At 46.7% G+C, this 15620-nt stretch overlaps 1 protein-coding gene across 1 annotated transcript; it reads right to left on the bottom strand.

Annotated features, from left to right (window-relative positions):
* Window positions 1–318: 318 nt before the first annotated feature.
* Window positions 319–10455, bottom strand: Pcyox1 (prenylcysteine oxidase 1). The gene is made up of 6 exons (XM_038320662.1): window positions 10295–10455; window positions 9286–9492; window positions 7761–7935; window positions 5603–5814; window positions 5118–5270; window positions 319–3217 (listed from the first exon to the last, which is right to left on the bottom strand). Exons 1-6 carry the CDS (start codon window positions 10404–10406, stop codon window positions 2559–2561), a joined length of 1518 nt encoding a protein of 505 aa, XP_038176590.1. The 5' UTR covers window positions 10407–10455; the 3' UTR covers window positions 319–2558.
* Window positions 10456–15620: the final 5165 nt, after the last annotated feature.

Genomic DNA, 15620 nt, shown 5'->3' with positions numbered 1-15620 from the left:
GGTTTATAATTTAGTAAAGTATAGTGGGAGAGTTGGCTCAGTGGTTTCAGAGCACTGGCCGCTCTTCCAGAGGACCTGAGTTCATTTCCCAGCTCACAACTGTTTGTAAGCCCGCTTTCAGGGGTCTAGGCACATTGTTGGTGCACAGACATACATGCAGACTAAATACACATACATATAAGAAGGGATTAAAGGCATGTGCCACCTCACCTAGCTAAAGATTTTAAAATTTTCTTATATGTATGTGTATTTAGTCTGCAGCCAAGACTACATAGTGAGATGAGACCCTATCTAGACAAAAAAAGAAAATGCCAGAAATAAGTTGTAAATTTTAATTGACTTCCATTCTGGTAAATTGTTACAATTTTTCTACTTTATAATTAATGTTGTTAATCTCTTACTGTGCCAAATTTATAAATTAAAACTCCATCACAGGTATATTGTACGTGGAAAATAGAACAGATGGGGGCTCACTGCTTCTCAGCTCCGGTTGCCTACTAGGGGTCAGGAAACACATCCATCCCTCAGATGAGGAGATGCTATATCAAATTCACAACAGTGTTCTTGACAAACCATGTTCATTAAAACCACCACATCAGAAAGAATGCCAACCTCTTGCTAGACAATGAGTTTAATTACTCCTGTCGTGATACCAACTACACCACAGCTGCTTTCTCCACACATTATTAATACCCATAGCTGTACCAGGAAGAATAATTTTTAAGAATCAGGGTTTTCTTAGACCACTTTGCTGATGCAATGCTATAATACGGTAAAGAGACCTGGTTTTTATATATTCCTTGAGACAGGGTGTTGCTACAGCCCAGGCTGGCCTTGAACTCTTGGTCCTCTTGCTTCTGCCATGAAAGTACTGAGTTTACACACATGCACCACCAAGGCAGGCAAAATTGCTTTTTTCTCTTACTACTAGTGACTACGACGGTCACTGGTGACCTAGTGGTAGACAGAAAGCTAGATTTCTTGAGTGTGACTACATATGAGAACCCTGAGCGTCCACAGACAACCACCACTGAGAGCCACTCGCTTTCCTAAGAGTTCAGCAACGCCCTCTCACCCGGAATGCTCAGCATCTGAAGTAATCTCCTCTCAACTAAGTCACCATGAAGCCTGGTTCTAAGGTCAACCGCTCTGGGCTCCCCCACGCTGCCTCTGCTGCAGTGCTAGTCCCCATGACAACCAGTGCTGAGGGTGGACCTAGCAGTCACCTCTGACACGGGTCTGCTGCGGTCACGGTTTCTGTTCCTTAGCACTTTTAAGGCACTCAAAGCTCTCTATAGAAGGTTCAACCCCACATCCAGGATTTGCTCACCTTTGGCTGCAGGCTAGGAACTTGAACTTGACAAAGCTACAGGGCCAAGACCCCATTCTCAACCCAGGAAATCCCATTCTCTGGATGTGGGGCCCAGGAGTTCTTGGGGCTGGGATTGCAGCTCAGTGGAAGAGCACTTGTCCTTGTCTGGGATGCTCAGGGTCGTGGGTTCAATCCCTAGCATAGCGCAGAAACGCACAGGCCTCCTCACAGGAGGGCCTGGTACCACAGTGTCAATATCCTGATTTAATAGCCTATACCCAGTTCCCACTTCACGGGAGATCTGTTTCTAGCTCTGTGCCTATCCATGAAAAAACCAAGATGGAAGCAATAGAAGAATCACGTTCTTAAAGTCATGACTTCAGGCTTGCGCACATTTACATTAGGAAGTGTAAACTGCTAGGAACTGGACCTCATCCCTGTATCCCAGTACATGGGAGGCTGAGACAGGAGGATTGCTGTGACTTAAAGACCAGCCTGGACTACATAATGAGTTCCAGTCTGGGGTACAAAATAAGACATAGCTTCAACACTTCCCAAAGAGGGGGAAAAAACAGAGGGAGAGAGAGAGAGAAAAAAATATTGCTTTATAATTTGAAGTAAATGCAGGCCCACATCCAGCTCACTGAGTCCAAATCCAGGTGTTTATCAAGTTCCAGGTGATTCTTAAAACACTGGGTGGTGGTGGCGCACGCCTTTAATCCCAACACTTGGGAGGCAGAGGCAAGTGGATCTGTGAGTTCAAAGCCAGCCTGGTCTACAGAGCGAGTTCCAGTAGCCAGGACTGTTATACAGAGAAACCCTGTCTCAAAAAAAACAACCCCTCCCCGAAAAGTCTGGGGAACTCTGCCAGTGTCTCCCCATAGTTAAAAGCCAGGCCTAATGGTGAGAGCCTGTAAACCCAGGCACTCCGGAGGCTGAGGCAGGAGGACTCCTCCTGAACAACTTAGTGAGACCCAGTCTCAAAAGAAAAACCACAAAGAGGGCTGGGTGTAGCTCAGCTCAGTAGCAGAGTGTTCGCCTAGCATGCACAGGGCCTTAGGTTCAATCCACCTGTACCTGCCCCAAACCGAAGAGGAGGACATGCTGGCTGAAGATCAAGCTCTCCTATGCACAGGAACATTGTGTTTGCCCATGACCCACATGAAGAGTGCTGGTAAAGAGTCAAAACCGTCTCTGCTGATTCAGGCCTTCAGGAGCAGGATGCTCTGGGAAGGGCAGTGCTCAGTTACAGTTCCGTTTTAAGTTTCTCATACAGGTCATCCTGGTCAATCATGTCCTCGTTGCCGTTCCAGCGATGGTAGGCAAGGAGAGCTGCATTGTAGCCGGCAATGGCGCTCATCTCCATGCAGCTCGCAGCAAACTCAATGCCGTTGAGGTAATAGAGCCGGTCGTGGAGGATGATGGAGGGACACTTCTGAGGAGGCGCATAGTGAGGATAGGACAGCCATTGCTTCCGCACCGCATAATCATAGGACAGGAAGAGCTTTGCAATCTGCCCTTTGGTGAGGATGTCCCTAGAGAAGGTCTTCCACATGTGCATGCCGTCCACCGCCAGGGCAGGACCCTCCTTATCTCGCACAGAGGCCACAATGGACAGGCTGTTAATAAACATATCCGAATCGTCAGTGACAAGAACCGTGGAAAGGCCGAACTGACCCTTGGGTCTGGAGCTGAAGAGAGTGGAATTGAGTTCTCCTTTAATGAAGGTCGTCACCAGGTGCTGATAAGGGTCATTGAATTCCTCGATGGGTGGGTCAAAATTGAGGAAAGTTATGTCGGACATCTTCCGGTTCAATGGAGTAGCCACAAGGACAATGTCATAGAAGCCAGAATGAGTCTCAGATCCTGTTTTATATACCACTTCATACATCTTCGTGGGACTTCCTAGAGAGCATGGAGAAGAATATAGTTCTTAGTGCTTCTAACATACTCAATTTCAGGCCTTCTAAAAATAATCCTGCAACATTTCTTGTCTTCGTTTGTATATATGTGCTTCTGTGTGTGGAAGCCAGAGGTTAACGTCAAGGGTTACCCCAGGAGCTGTCCATCTTTAATATTTTTAAGATTTATTTATTATATATACAGTGCTCTGTCTCCATGTATGCCTGAAGACCAGGAGAAGACACCAGATCTCATTACAGATGGTTGTGAGCCACCATGTGGTGGCTGGGAATTGAACTCGGGACCTCTGGAAGAGCAGCCAGTGCTTTTAACCACTGAGCCATCTCTCCAACCCCCTTGCCTTTTTTTAAGATTTATTTTTTATTATTATTTTATGTATTAAAATGTTTGCCCACATGTATGTCTGGAAACTAAGTGCATGTCTGGTGCCTGTGGAGGCCAGAAGAGGGTGTCAGATCCTCTGGAACTGGAGTTCCAACAACTGTGAGCTGCAACTGTGTGGTGCAGGGAATTGAACGTAGGTTCTCTGCAAGAGCAGCAAGTGCCCTTAACCACTGAGTCATCTCTCTAGCCTCCCACCTTCCTTTCCTCTCAGTGTAGCTCATCATAGGCTGTGCTGGTACCAGCGAGGCCCAACGATGTTCTTCTCGACTCTCCAGCACCACAACCACAAGCACTGCCAGAATGCCTGGCTCTCTGTGTGGGCCCTGGATTAAACTCAAGCTCCCAAGCTTGCATGGCAAGCACTTCCCTGAATTTTAGGCTCTTATCTTCCCAGCCCTGCTTTTATTTTCAGACAGTGTCTCATGGAGCTTAAACTTACTACGTTGCCAAAGAAAGCCTTGAGCTTCTGATCCTCCTGTTTCCACGGCTGGAGTATCGGAACTATCAGGTAAGTGCCATCACCTAGTTTCTGTGGTGCTGGAGATCAATCCCATGACTTCACGCATGCTAGGCAAGTACTCTACCAACCAAGATGCACACCCAGCCCATGACTCTAGTGTGTGTGTGGTGTGTGCACAGGTACATATACACACCTATGTAACTATGTGTCTGCATCTGGACATGCACACAAAGGCTAGAAGAAGACACAGGGTGTCACGTTCTATCGCTCTTTGCCTTGTTCCCTTAAAACAGGGTCTCTCATTGAACCTAGGACTAGCAGTAAACTGTAGTATTATTTCTACCTATACTATCCACAGTACGGGGGCGGGCAGCAGTTTGCAAGCATATCTGAGAGACATCTAGCTCTTGTTTTTAAACATGGGTGCTGGGGATTTGAACTCAGGTCCTCATGCTTGTGCAGCAAGTGCTCCTACCCACTGGGCCATTTTCCCAGGCCAGAAAAATCTTTTCTTTTGGTGTCTCTTATAAAGTCCTGGTATCTCTTATAAAGTTATAGAACTTTACACAGCTCATGCAGATATGTTCACAACTGTCTAAAGAACATGACCCTGGCTCACTGGATATAGAAAAAAACAAACCTCATTCTCAAAGGGAATGTTCCACATTTTGTAATTGTCCTCAAAGTAATACAATTGGATATATATCCCTTAATTTTTTATAAGCATAAAGAAGCTATCAGAAGTATAGAAGTATTGGGACCTGAGTCCAAATCCACAGCACCCATGTAAAAAGCTAGGCTTGGGGGCATACAGTTTTAATCTCAGAATTCAGGAGGCAGAGGCAAGTGAATCTCTGTGTGTCTGAGGCCAACACAGTCTACATAGTGAGTTCCAGGACAGTCAGAGCTACTTTACATGGAAAAACAAAAAAGTGTATGTGTGTGTGTGTGCGCACGCGCACATGCGTGAGCAATAGTTTCATCCCTGAGCTATGATTTTTGCAAGAATAACCAGGAACAATGAAAGTTCAGCTTCACCTGTCTGCCTGGTCCTTGTCTTCTCCTCTATGGACACCACGGAGCCACTTATGAGGTTGCTGCTGGAAGCCTGAAGGAGCCCTGAGCAAACAACTTTATTACCACCTTCCACTGCCCAAAGGTTGGAATCAGCCGCTGTCATCGATACTGCCCCTGTCAAGAAGGGGCAAAAAGATGTTTTAAATCTGTCTTGGTCAGGTAAACCGCCCTCTCATGTCCACTTAGACGTTCTGCTCCAAATGCCTCCAGACGCTGCCAGATAACTCTCAGGGCAAAGGTCTCACTCAGGTGAGAGCCACTGGAGCTAACAAAAGCACAGGACCCTGAAAACTCACAGATAGAAATACACTATGTTGGTAACAATGCTTGAGACACTAAGCAAGGCAGCCCCCACCCACCCATCTCAAGCCTGATGCCAGAGCTCCCACCCCAGTGAATAAATTCCTTAGCTATGACCATCCTGATTTCCTCCAATAATATCTTACCCACAAAGGCGTTGAGGTCAGTGCTTTGACCAAAATTGACTCGCATGATAGGAGCGACCATCTCGTTGAGGAACGTCTCAGAGAAGCCTGCTTTCTGCAGATTTTCACGGAGAGTTTGGTTAAGCAGTCGGACGTAGTCATCCCCTCCAATGGCGAACATTAACTTTTCTACACTGCTGAAGGCATAGTCATGGGACTGATAACGATAGATCCTTGAAAAAAAGAGAAATGGTCATTAAACCCCACACAGGATAGAGACTACAAACAGCCTCAGAAGAATGAAACCAATGCCAGCTTGAGAGGCTGAGGCAGAAGGACTGCAAACTGCAGACCAGCCCTAGATTCTGGATACACAGTGAAGAGATAGATAGATAGATAGATAGATAGATAGATAGATAGGTAGGTAGGTAGGTAGATAGATAGATAGATAGATAGATAGATAGATAGATAGATAGATAGATAGATATAGTTGTTTGTTTGGTTTGGTTTGGTTTGGCTTTCAAGACAGGGTTTCTCTGTGTAGCCTTGGCTGTCCTGGAACTCACTCTGTAAACCATGCTTACTCACAGAGATCCATCTATTTCTGCCTCCCGAGTGGCGGGATTAAAGGTATGTGCCACCACCACTCAGTTTATAAAATTCTACTTAAAAAAAAAAAATCACTGGGTACTGGTGGTATGCACCTTTAATCCCAACACTCAGGAGGCAGAGGCAGGCAAATAAATCTCAGTGAGTTCAAAGCCAGCGTGGTCTACAAAGTGAGTTCCAGGACAGCCGGAGCTGTTATACAGAGAAACTCTGTCTTGAAAAAAAACAAATCAACCCAAACCAAACTGAAACCAAACATGACGCTGCTACTCTTGCAGAGGACCTGGGTTCTGCTCCCAGCACCCAAGTGGCAGCTCTTGAATCACCTGAAACTCTTTTCCCAAGAGATCTAATGCTCTCTTTTGACCTCTTCGGACACCAGGCATGCACAGGATCAGACATATATGCAGACTAAACAGTTTTGTTTTGTTTTTTATAATGAATTGACTTCCATATTTCCGAGTAATGGGTTCCCACCAATCAGGTGAGGCACAGCTCAGTCTCCTCTTTCACAGACTGTTCCTCCCCTCTGCCTTTCACCCCAAGACATCGGTGCTCTTAACAGTCTCACTTAAAGTCCAGAATACATAATCTGACATTAAAAGAAAAACAAAAAGACAGGGATAGCAAGATGTCTCAGCAGATAAAAAGCATTTTGCCTCACAAGCCAGATGACTTGAGTTTAATGCCCAAAATCCACAGTGGAAGGAAAACTGACTCACAAAAGCTATCCTCCGCCAGGTGGTGGTGGCCCACACCTTTAATCCCAGCACTCGGGAGGCAGAGGCAGGTGGATCTCTATGAGTTCGAGACCAGCCTGGTCTACAAGAGCTAGTCCCTCTAAAGTCACAGAGAAACTCTGTCTCAAAAAAAATAAAAAAAGCTGTCCTCCATGTATTCACATTCCCATCACACACAACACACAATGATAATAAAATAAAATTAAAAATAAACAAAAACTAAGCCTCACTTCAGTTTTACATTTACTGTAAATTCTTATGCTCAGTATCTCCTCATCTATACACCAGCACAATGCAGCAATGCAGGCACTAAGAGGGAGACTCCAGACTGAGTCAGCCAGGGTGGGAGCTCCAGCTTTGCTAGTTCCTAGGTGGGTGGGTGGCCTTCCTCACTCAGACCTGGACATCCTCCACCTTCCACATCTGCAAAAGGCAGCCAGCGGCAGTGGCTCCGGAGCCGGCGGCCGTGAGAATTGATGCCTTTTTTATTTCTCAAACCCAGCTTCTAAACTGTGCTTTGCAAATGTCCCTTCAGTGCTACCAGACGCTCTGAGATACTGTACAAAAGTCAACTCCTTAAATGGGAGGGAGAGTCAGGCATTCCAGGCAAGTGCTCAACCGCTGAGCCACATCTCAGCCTTTGCAAAGCACAATTTAGAAACAAAACCAACCGGCATGTTCAACTCCCAAATGGAGTGACGATCTGAATGTTTTCTGAGAAACATTTTGCCTAACAAAGTGGTGGCTAGGCAGAGAACTAGTTCAGGGAGCTAACATTCTAGTGCCGTCAGGTCGGGAGGTCTTAAGTTCAACAGAAGCGGCATAGTTACCTCATGAACTTGTCCAGCAAGTCTTCTACCCACATGTGCATTCTCAGGGACTGAAATCCATAGCGCCACACAAGCTTAATCATGTTCACTATGAACCAGCTGCTCTCCTCAAACACCAGAGACTTTCCATTGTACACCCCCATCAGGCCACCCGAAACGGGAACACTGGAGAGACCTGGCAAGACAGAGGGAGATGGCTCAGCGGTTAAGAGCCCTTGCTGCTCTTGTAGAGGACCTGGGTTCAGTTCCTAGCACCCATGTCCGGCAGCACAAAACCACCTATAATTTTAGTTCCGATGCCTTTGTCTGGCCTGTCTAGGCATCTACATTCACACGCACATACCTCCACAGATACACACACACACGCACGCACGCACGCACGCACGCACACACACACACACACACACACAATTTAAAAAATAAAATAAATCTTAAGACAAAACAAAACAAAAAACCCAAAGGAAAGGTACACAAGAGGTTTCTACATTGGCCCAATGAAGAAAGAATTTGGGGGAACTTGAGTGACTTAGGGACGTCCCAGATCTCAGGAGACACATTAGTGTTCTATGTCTGAAACAGTGTGGACACTGTGCTGACTGCTCAATCCTCACAAGCTGGCATGCTAGGAAGTGGCCAGAAGATCATGTACGTGTACCAAATTAGCCCTACTATTCTTAGTCACGGAGAAGGAAGCATCAGCCAGGCATGGAAGGGCAGCTGGACTGAGATGTACTCCTTTTCCTATGCTGATCTCACTGTGTGAAACCAGGAACTTCAGGTAAATGCAAAAAGGCCTGAGTTATCCAATATTCCCACAGAGGGCGTGCAGAGGCCTGCCAGACTCCCTCACCACACGCCCTGCTCCTCTGCCAGCAGGGCATCAGTCACGTGTCCCTGTGAGCACATGTCTCTGTACCCTATTTGAATGGCTTCAAGCCAAGTGTTTGAAGCCCGTGGGTCTCATTTTCTCACCAGAAAAATGAGCTACGGTCTCTGCTAGCTCAAAGCACCCTGACTCTTCAACCCAAACCCAGGGGTTTAGGAACTGACAACAGGGGCCGGCAAGATGGCTCAGGCCCTAAAGGCATCTGCTGCCAAGCCTGATGACCCGAGTTCAATTCCTGGGACCCACATGGTGGCAGGAAAGAAGGGACTCAGTTGCCCTCTGCCCTCCATACACACTCTGCAGCACTCAGACCTACACCCCCAGCCACAGTCACACAAAACAAATAGCTAAAACATATTTTTTTAAAATAAAAATTTTTAAAAGAATTGCTATCAGCCACGCACACTCCACTGTGGCTGTAATTTCAGAGAACTGCTGACACATAGATAACCAGAGTCTCATTACAGGAGAGCGGCTCAAAGCCAAACCTGTACCAACTGCTAACGCCACAGCAAGAGAAACAGCTCCACCGACTTCTCTATAGAAGACAAGGCAGAAACATCTCAGTTCTCTGTGTGATGAAAACACCTAGAGCCAGTCACACAGAAATCTGCTTAGCTCTAAGACCCAAACACATACCCAGATCTTTAACGAAGCGCTTCATGTGCAGATTGAGAGGGTGGATGACGGACCCCCCTGCCTCGTAGTCATGACCCTGCACCTTCAAAGTGGCCAAACGGCCCCCGACTTCTTCTCTTTCAAATACATCAATCTTCACGTCCTTCCCAAATTTCTTCCGAAGGTAATAGGCTGAGGAAGTGCCACCAATTCCAGCGCCAACGATTGCTGAAAGGAGGAAAAAAGAGGAACGGTTTGTTTCCCTCTTAGCCGTGTGGCTTTTGTTTTTGAAAGGCCATTAACCAATAACAGACATTACTCAAGACTATAACCAACAACTTAGGGGAGCCTGGGAGCGCACACTCCCTGAATCTGGACAGGCACTGTAGACTAACAGTAGGTTAAATGATGGCCAAGCATCCTCACAGACCACCGGACCCACGAACCCTTCTGTACCCAATTCCTGGGAAGGCATGAATGGGCCAGTCCTGCACGCATTTTAAATAAAGTGCCGCCATCTTCGCCCAGCTTTGTTCTTTGTCTCTCTGAGACCCCAACACCATGAACGATCCCGAAAGACACAGCTTCAGATGGGGACAGAGCGCCCGGAAGTGAAAACCCGAGGCTAGCAAAGCCAAGAAGGTAACCCGTCCTATGGTTAGCTGTAGCAGCTACGGCCTCGCAAGCAGAGCGCAGGTGCGGGGAGGCGGTCCAGCTCTTTGGTGGGGGTGGAAGGGGGACAGACCGGTCCCAGTGTGGTGTCTGCGCGCCTCAGTCTGCTGATAAGATAGACAGACTCAGCTCCAGGGACAGTCAGAAGCGGGCTCCCGAGGGCATCCAGCTCCTAGTGTTGAGGACTTCCCATCCCAGGCTGGGGCTGCAGGGATACCGGGTCCGGAGCCTGCCCACGCCTCCAGTGGCACCGTTTCACGCTCAATAGCGTGCGGCCCTGTCCTTGGAACCCCGATCTCCACCCCACCGCGGGAAGACGGACCTCGGCACTGCCTCGCTCCGTATCCCCCACACCTACCGATCCTGTCCGGCGGGGCCCGGGGCTCGGCGTTCGCCAGGCTGCCCAGTTCACACAGCAGCAGCCCCAGTCCGAGCAGCAAGCCCACCAGCGCCATTGCCTCGCGCCCCATGGTCTCCGCAGCTGCAGACTGACCGCGGGTCGGCCTGCAGACCTGAAGCTCTCTGAGTCTGCGCGCACTCGCCCCGCCCAGGCCCCGCCCCAGGACACATCGCCACGCCCACCCAACGCACTCAGGTCCTTTGCTCCCCTGGCTCACCCTGTCTTGTGATCCTGACCCAAGGCCACTGTATCCCCAAAGTCCATTCTGTCCCCAGAAGCACACGTCCAAGGCACAGTTTGAGGCCCACCTCAGCTCTCTTCCTTCCTTCCCTCCTCTCCTGAAGACAGAGCCCACTCTTCTTCACAAACGCCGTCTGCGGTCCCCTAAATCGCATGCATGCAGTGAATACATGCGGTCCAATCTCAGTCAAAAAACTGGCAAGCCGGCCGATAACATTTCCAAAGTGAGCACTTTGTTCCAGGGACTCCTTAGCTGCGTGATAAGGAAAGAAGGGAGATGGGGTATTGTGAAGTAGGAGCAAAACACGGGACCCACGTCCACACGAATGAAATTAGAACGCCAAAAGGGTCTTCCCACATAAGGTCTGTTTCAACTTGAAGAAAATACTAGAAATGCTGTCCACCTTCCTCTAATTACCTAAAAACAAAACACAAGGGGAGGGCTGGAGACTTGGCTTAGTGGTTAAGAGCACTGCCTGCTCTTTGGACTGGACCAGATTTCCCTTTCCAGCAACCAAATCCTGGTGGTTCACACAACTCTGTAACTCCAGCTCCAGACAATCTGATACCTTCTTCTGGTCTCTGCTAGCACCCGAAAACACACACTCGTATGCGTAACACATTTTTTTTTTTTTTTGAAAGAAAGAACTGGAGAGATGACTCAGTGTCTGCGAGGTCTTCCTGTGTTCGGTTTCTGAGTTTACAGCTGCCTGTATGGAACACCAAGCTTCAGGGAACCCTCTGACTTTCACGGGCATCGGAACAGACACAAACACATAGAAACAAACAAACACGTAAAGACAAAGGGGTTTCTCCTTCCTCCTCTACCTGGAGGAATGTGGGTTTATCACCAAAGGCAATTTTAGACATTTTAAGTAAAATATCTAGGAAGCCGTTAGGTTGGCCTAAGTTCCTGAACTGAATGATTGGCAAGCCAAATCAAAGTGGGGTTATGGCTGAAGTTGTGTACTCCCAACGCGAAACTAAGTGTTCTGGTGGCCTTCATGGAAGAAGGGACAAAGTGATACAACGGAGGATGGCTCCCGGAGCGCAGGAGAGAAAGGAAATCCCTGCTGCTTTAGCCTTCCCAAAGAAAGCGACTTGGAGGCCAGTCTGCCCTCTTTTTCAGCTTCTCCTTTGCCCTTGTCAAGTGATCTCAGACTTACTCTGCGGTCCAGGCTGCCCTTAAACTCCTCATCCTCCCGTCTGCCCACCTCCTGGGTGCGTGCTGGGATTTCACAGGCTTTCATCAGCTAGAAATCCACTGAACAAACTTGACCCCAGAGTCTTTCTCTTGCTATTTATTTGCCTTCTCACAGCTGTCACAGCAACTCAAACTCCCCGTCCTTGCCTAACGCCTTATCATTTCTCTAAAAACTGATTGTTCTTTGAAGACACCTATTCCAAGTTGGCTTCTGGAAAGCCATTTATTACTCTGGGGCATCTTCCAAACTTCTGTTTGATTTTTCTCTTATTTATTGAGATATAGCCTCACTGAATAGTCTTGACCGGGCTTGAACTCAAAAAATCTGCCTGCCTCTCTGCCTCCTGAGTGCTGAGATGGAAGGAATGTGCCAGCACTTGGGGGCTATTTGTCTCTTGTTAATGTGGTTTTGTTATAGTTGTCTGTCCTAAACAAGTACTCACAAAAATGAAGGAAAATTATTTTTTTTCCTCTCCTCTAAACTGTGTATCATACTATAAACCACACCCATATAGTGAAAAGAACGTTTGGGTGCCGAGAGGCTGGCTCAGTCAGAGGCTGCGCTTGCAAGCATGAGAATCTGAGTTCAGGTCCCAGAGACCATGTGAAAATCTGGATATGGAAGCGTGTGCCTGTAATCTGAATGCTGGAAGACAGGAGGGGCCCCAGAGCTTGCTGGCCAGGCAACTGAACCTAATTGGCAACCTCCAAGTTCAACGAGATGCCCTCTCTCAAAAAATAGAGTGAAATCTGGTCACATGTCAGTGGCTACACATGCCCTTAGTTCCTACACGGGAAGCATAGGCAAGCAGAGCTCCGAGTTTGATGCTAACCTGGTCTGTCGGAACATGATTCAGGAATGGAGTCTTGTGAGGAGAATTCTGAGTGCTTGTGAGAACCACCACCACCACCACACACACCCCGGCAAAAAAAAAAAAAAAAAAAAAAAAAAAAAAAAAAAACCTCCTTCAAAACACAAAATTAATCAGGCAGTGGTGGTGCACACCTTTAATCCCAGCACTCAGGAGAGGCAGGTGGATTTCTGAGAGTTTTAGGCCAACCTGGTCTACAAAGCAAGTTCCAGGACGGGCCAAAGCTGCACAAAGAAACTCTGTCTCAAAAAAAAAAAAAAAAAAAAAAAAAAAAAACAGGGGCTGGAGAGATGGCTCTGAGGTTAAGAGCACTGGTTGTGAATTCAATTCCTAGCAACCACATGGTGGCTCACAACCATCTGTACTGAGATCTGGTGCCCACTTCTGCCATGTGGGCATACATGGAGGCAGAATGTTGTATACACAATAAATAAATAAATCTTTAAAAAAAAACAAAACAAAACCTACGAATAAACACAGAATCGGTCTTCGAATATGCTTTTATGCAGATGGAGCAGACAGGGGTGAATTAACTTCCAATGACGCAGTATTGCTTGTCTGCTGCTACTCAACTCAATGTTTAAACCATCCTTTGTATGCTATGGAAAAACATGGGTTTTTGCCACATGTGACTTCTCCTTGTGATTGTATACAACTTGAACTCCTAAGAACTTTACTCATGTGACTTTTCCTAGCCCTCAGAGTACAGATTGTCTGATGCTGTGAATGAAATAGGCTGCTGCATGAGACTTTAGTCTGTCTTGTTTATCAGCTCCATCCTCTAAGGTCCTACCACCTCTAGAGTGGTGACATCGGGCTACAGAGTGAGTTCCAGAACACCTAGAACTACATAGAGAAACTATTTCTCAAAAAGACAAGAATTAATAAATAAACAAATAAATAAGACAAAGGTGTTAACATTGAGGAAGATACTCAATGTTAACATCTACGAGAAAAGCTGTGGCTCTAACATGACCCCTTTTCTCTTGCCCACCCCCTAACAAACCCCAAAGAAACAGTATATGAACATAAAGAACAGTGTTAATGAAAAGAAGCTGAGTTGGATACAAAGAGAGGTTGGGCTTGGGTTCCCAAGATGCCTCAGCCAGTAAAGGTGTTTGTGGTCCAAGCCTGGTGACCAAAATCCTACCCTCCAAAGACACATGAAGGTTAGAAAGAACCAACCCAAAATGCCACGGACCGGCTCAGAGGAGCCACTCAGACCGTGGGAGAAGCAGGGTCTTGGTACACAGGAAGGCACAAGTTCGGCGAATGACAGACAGACACAACACACAAGAGAGTGCTTGGAATCTGCTGCAATTTTACTAAATTCATGTTTTCATTATATAGTATTCAAACAAAGAACAAATCAGAAGGTCATGTGTCATCAGTAGGCACAGTATGAAAGCTTCTCTTAGTCACATAGACAGGTGTTAGACATAAAACATCCTTAGAAGAGGAAATCTTGTCCTTGGGAATGTAAACCTCAGACAAGTGCTTTCATCTTTTTTTTTTAAAGTGAATATTTTTTTAATATTTTTTATTTATTATGTTTACAGTATTCTATCTGTGTGTATGCCTGCAGGCCATAAGAGGGCACCAGACCCCATTACAGATGGTTGTGAGCCACCATGTGGTTGCTGGGAATTGAACTCAGGACCTTTGGAAGAGCAGGCAATGCTCTTAACCGCTGAGCCATCTCTCCAGCCCCAAGTGGTTTCATCTTAAGAATAGAAAGTTTCTGTCTCAAGGCTGGAGAAATTTCCAGCAACCACATGGTGGCTCACGACCATCTGTAATGAGGTCTGGCGCCCTCTTCTGGCCTTCAGGCACACACACAGACAAAAAATATTGTATACATAATAAATAAATATTTTAAAAAAAGAAAGTTTCTGTCTCATTATCGCTATCATGGCCTTTCCTCTTTCTAACCTTTTCTTCATATCATCTAGTGACCAACTATGCCTGATCAGTTCTCTGCAGCTGTGGAGATATACTTTTTAGTACCTTCTTATGCAGGAGACACCATGGGGGTTGGGAGCCTATTCATAAAGTTCAAAGTATAACAGTCTTTGTCCATCAACATTAACCCATCTATTCCCTTGCTCATCATACTCCCCGTGTATGACAAAGGTTCTGCTGTAGTCTCATACATTCCCATACTGTGCTTCCCTATCTCAAAGCTGTTCCTGAAAAGAATGATCCTTGTCTTGTATATGTAAAGACTATCATTATTATGAAAGAAATTGTGCAAAGCTCATATCCCGCATAGCCAGCTAATCGAGAAACCTGTCTATTCCCCAAGGGCAGCCAATACCGGGCTGTCTGCCATTGACCTCCAGGAAGCCTAGTTCCATGGGACACGTCGCTCCCGTCTGGCATAATGACTTATGTCATGTCACACAGACGACACTGGAGTTGGTGTGGCACCTAAAGTTGTCCTCTGACTTCCACATGCACACTGTGGCCTGTCTCACGTCTCACTGAGCCAGCAGTATTGGGGGGGGGGGGCTGATAAGCAGTGAGGGAGTAGAGCCGTGTAAGTAACAGCAGACAAACAAAGAGAATGTTTGCCATGTTTGAGTGGTTGGTGGGTCAGTTCCAGAAAGCAGGGATGGAGGTGGTTGGAAACCAAAAACCAAGAGCTGCACTTAGCAGCCTAGAAGGCAGACAGTACTCCTGCCATACATCTAGTTCTGGGGGATCTAGCATGCTCTTCTGGCCTCCTCAGAGACTGGCATACAGAATATAAAATAATTAAAAAATTAATGTTTTAGCCAGGCGGTGGTAGCACACATCTTTTATCCCAGCACTCGGGAAGCAGAGGCAGGCAGATCTCTGTGAGTTTGAGGCCAGCTTGGTCTACAGAGCAAGTTCCAGGACAGCCAGGGCTGTTATACAGAGAAACCCTGTCTCTAAAAAATAAAAACAAGCAAACAAACATAAGTTTTACTTATTATTTTTTTTT

This window comes from Arvicola amphibius, chromosome 2 (assembly GCF_903992535.2).
Source record: "Arvicola amphibius chromosome 2, mArvAmp1.2, whole genome shotgun sequence".
Lineage (NCBI taxonomy): Eukaryota > Metazoa > Chordata > Mammalia > Rodentia > Cricetidae > Arvicola > Arvicola amphibius.
The sequence above is the reverse complement of the archived record's forward strand: the minus strand, read 5'-3'. Positions and strand labels throughout refer to the sequence as shown.

Bases quoted from the DNA above. Each gene is read 5' to 3' on its own strand.
- Pcyox1 (XM_038320662.1), bottom strand. From the start codon at position 10,406: ATGGGGCGCGAGGCAATGGCGCTGGTGGGCTTGCTGCTCGGACTGGGG. The intron at 7,936-9,285 runs GTATGTGTTTGG...CTGTCTTGCCAG, and splicing joins GCGCTTCGTTAAAGATCTGG to GTCTCTCCAGTGTTCCCGTT. The intron at 5,271-5,602 runs GTAAGATATTAT...CCTTCTTGACAG, and splicing joins TGACCTCAACGCCTTTGTGG to GGGCAGTATCGATGACAGCG.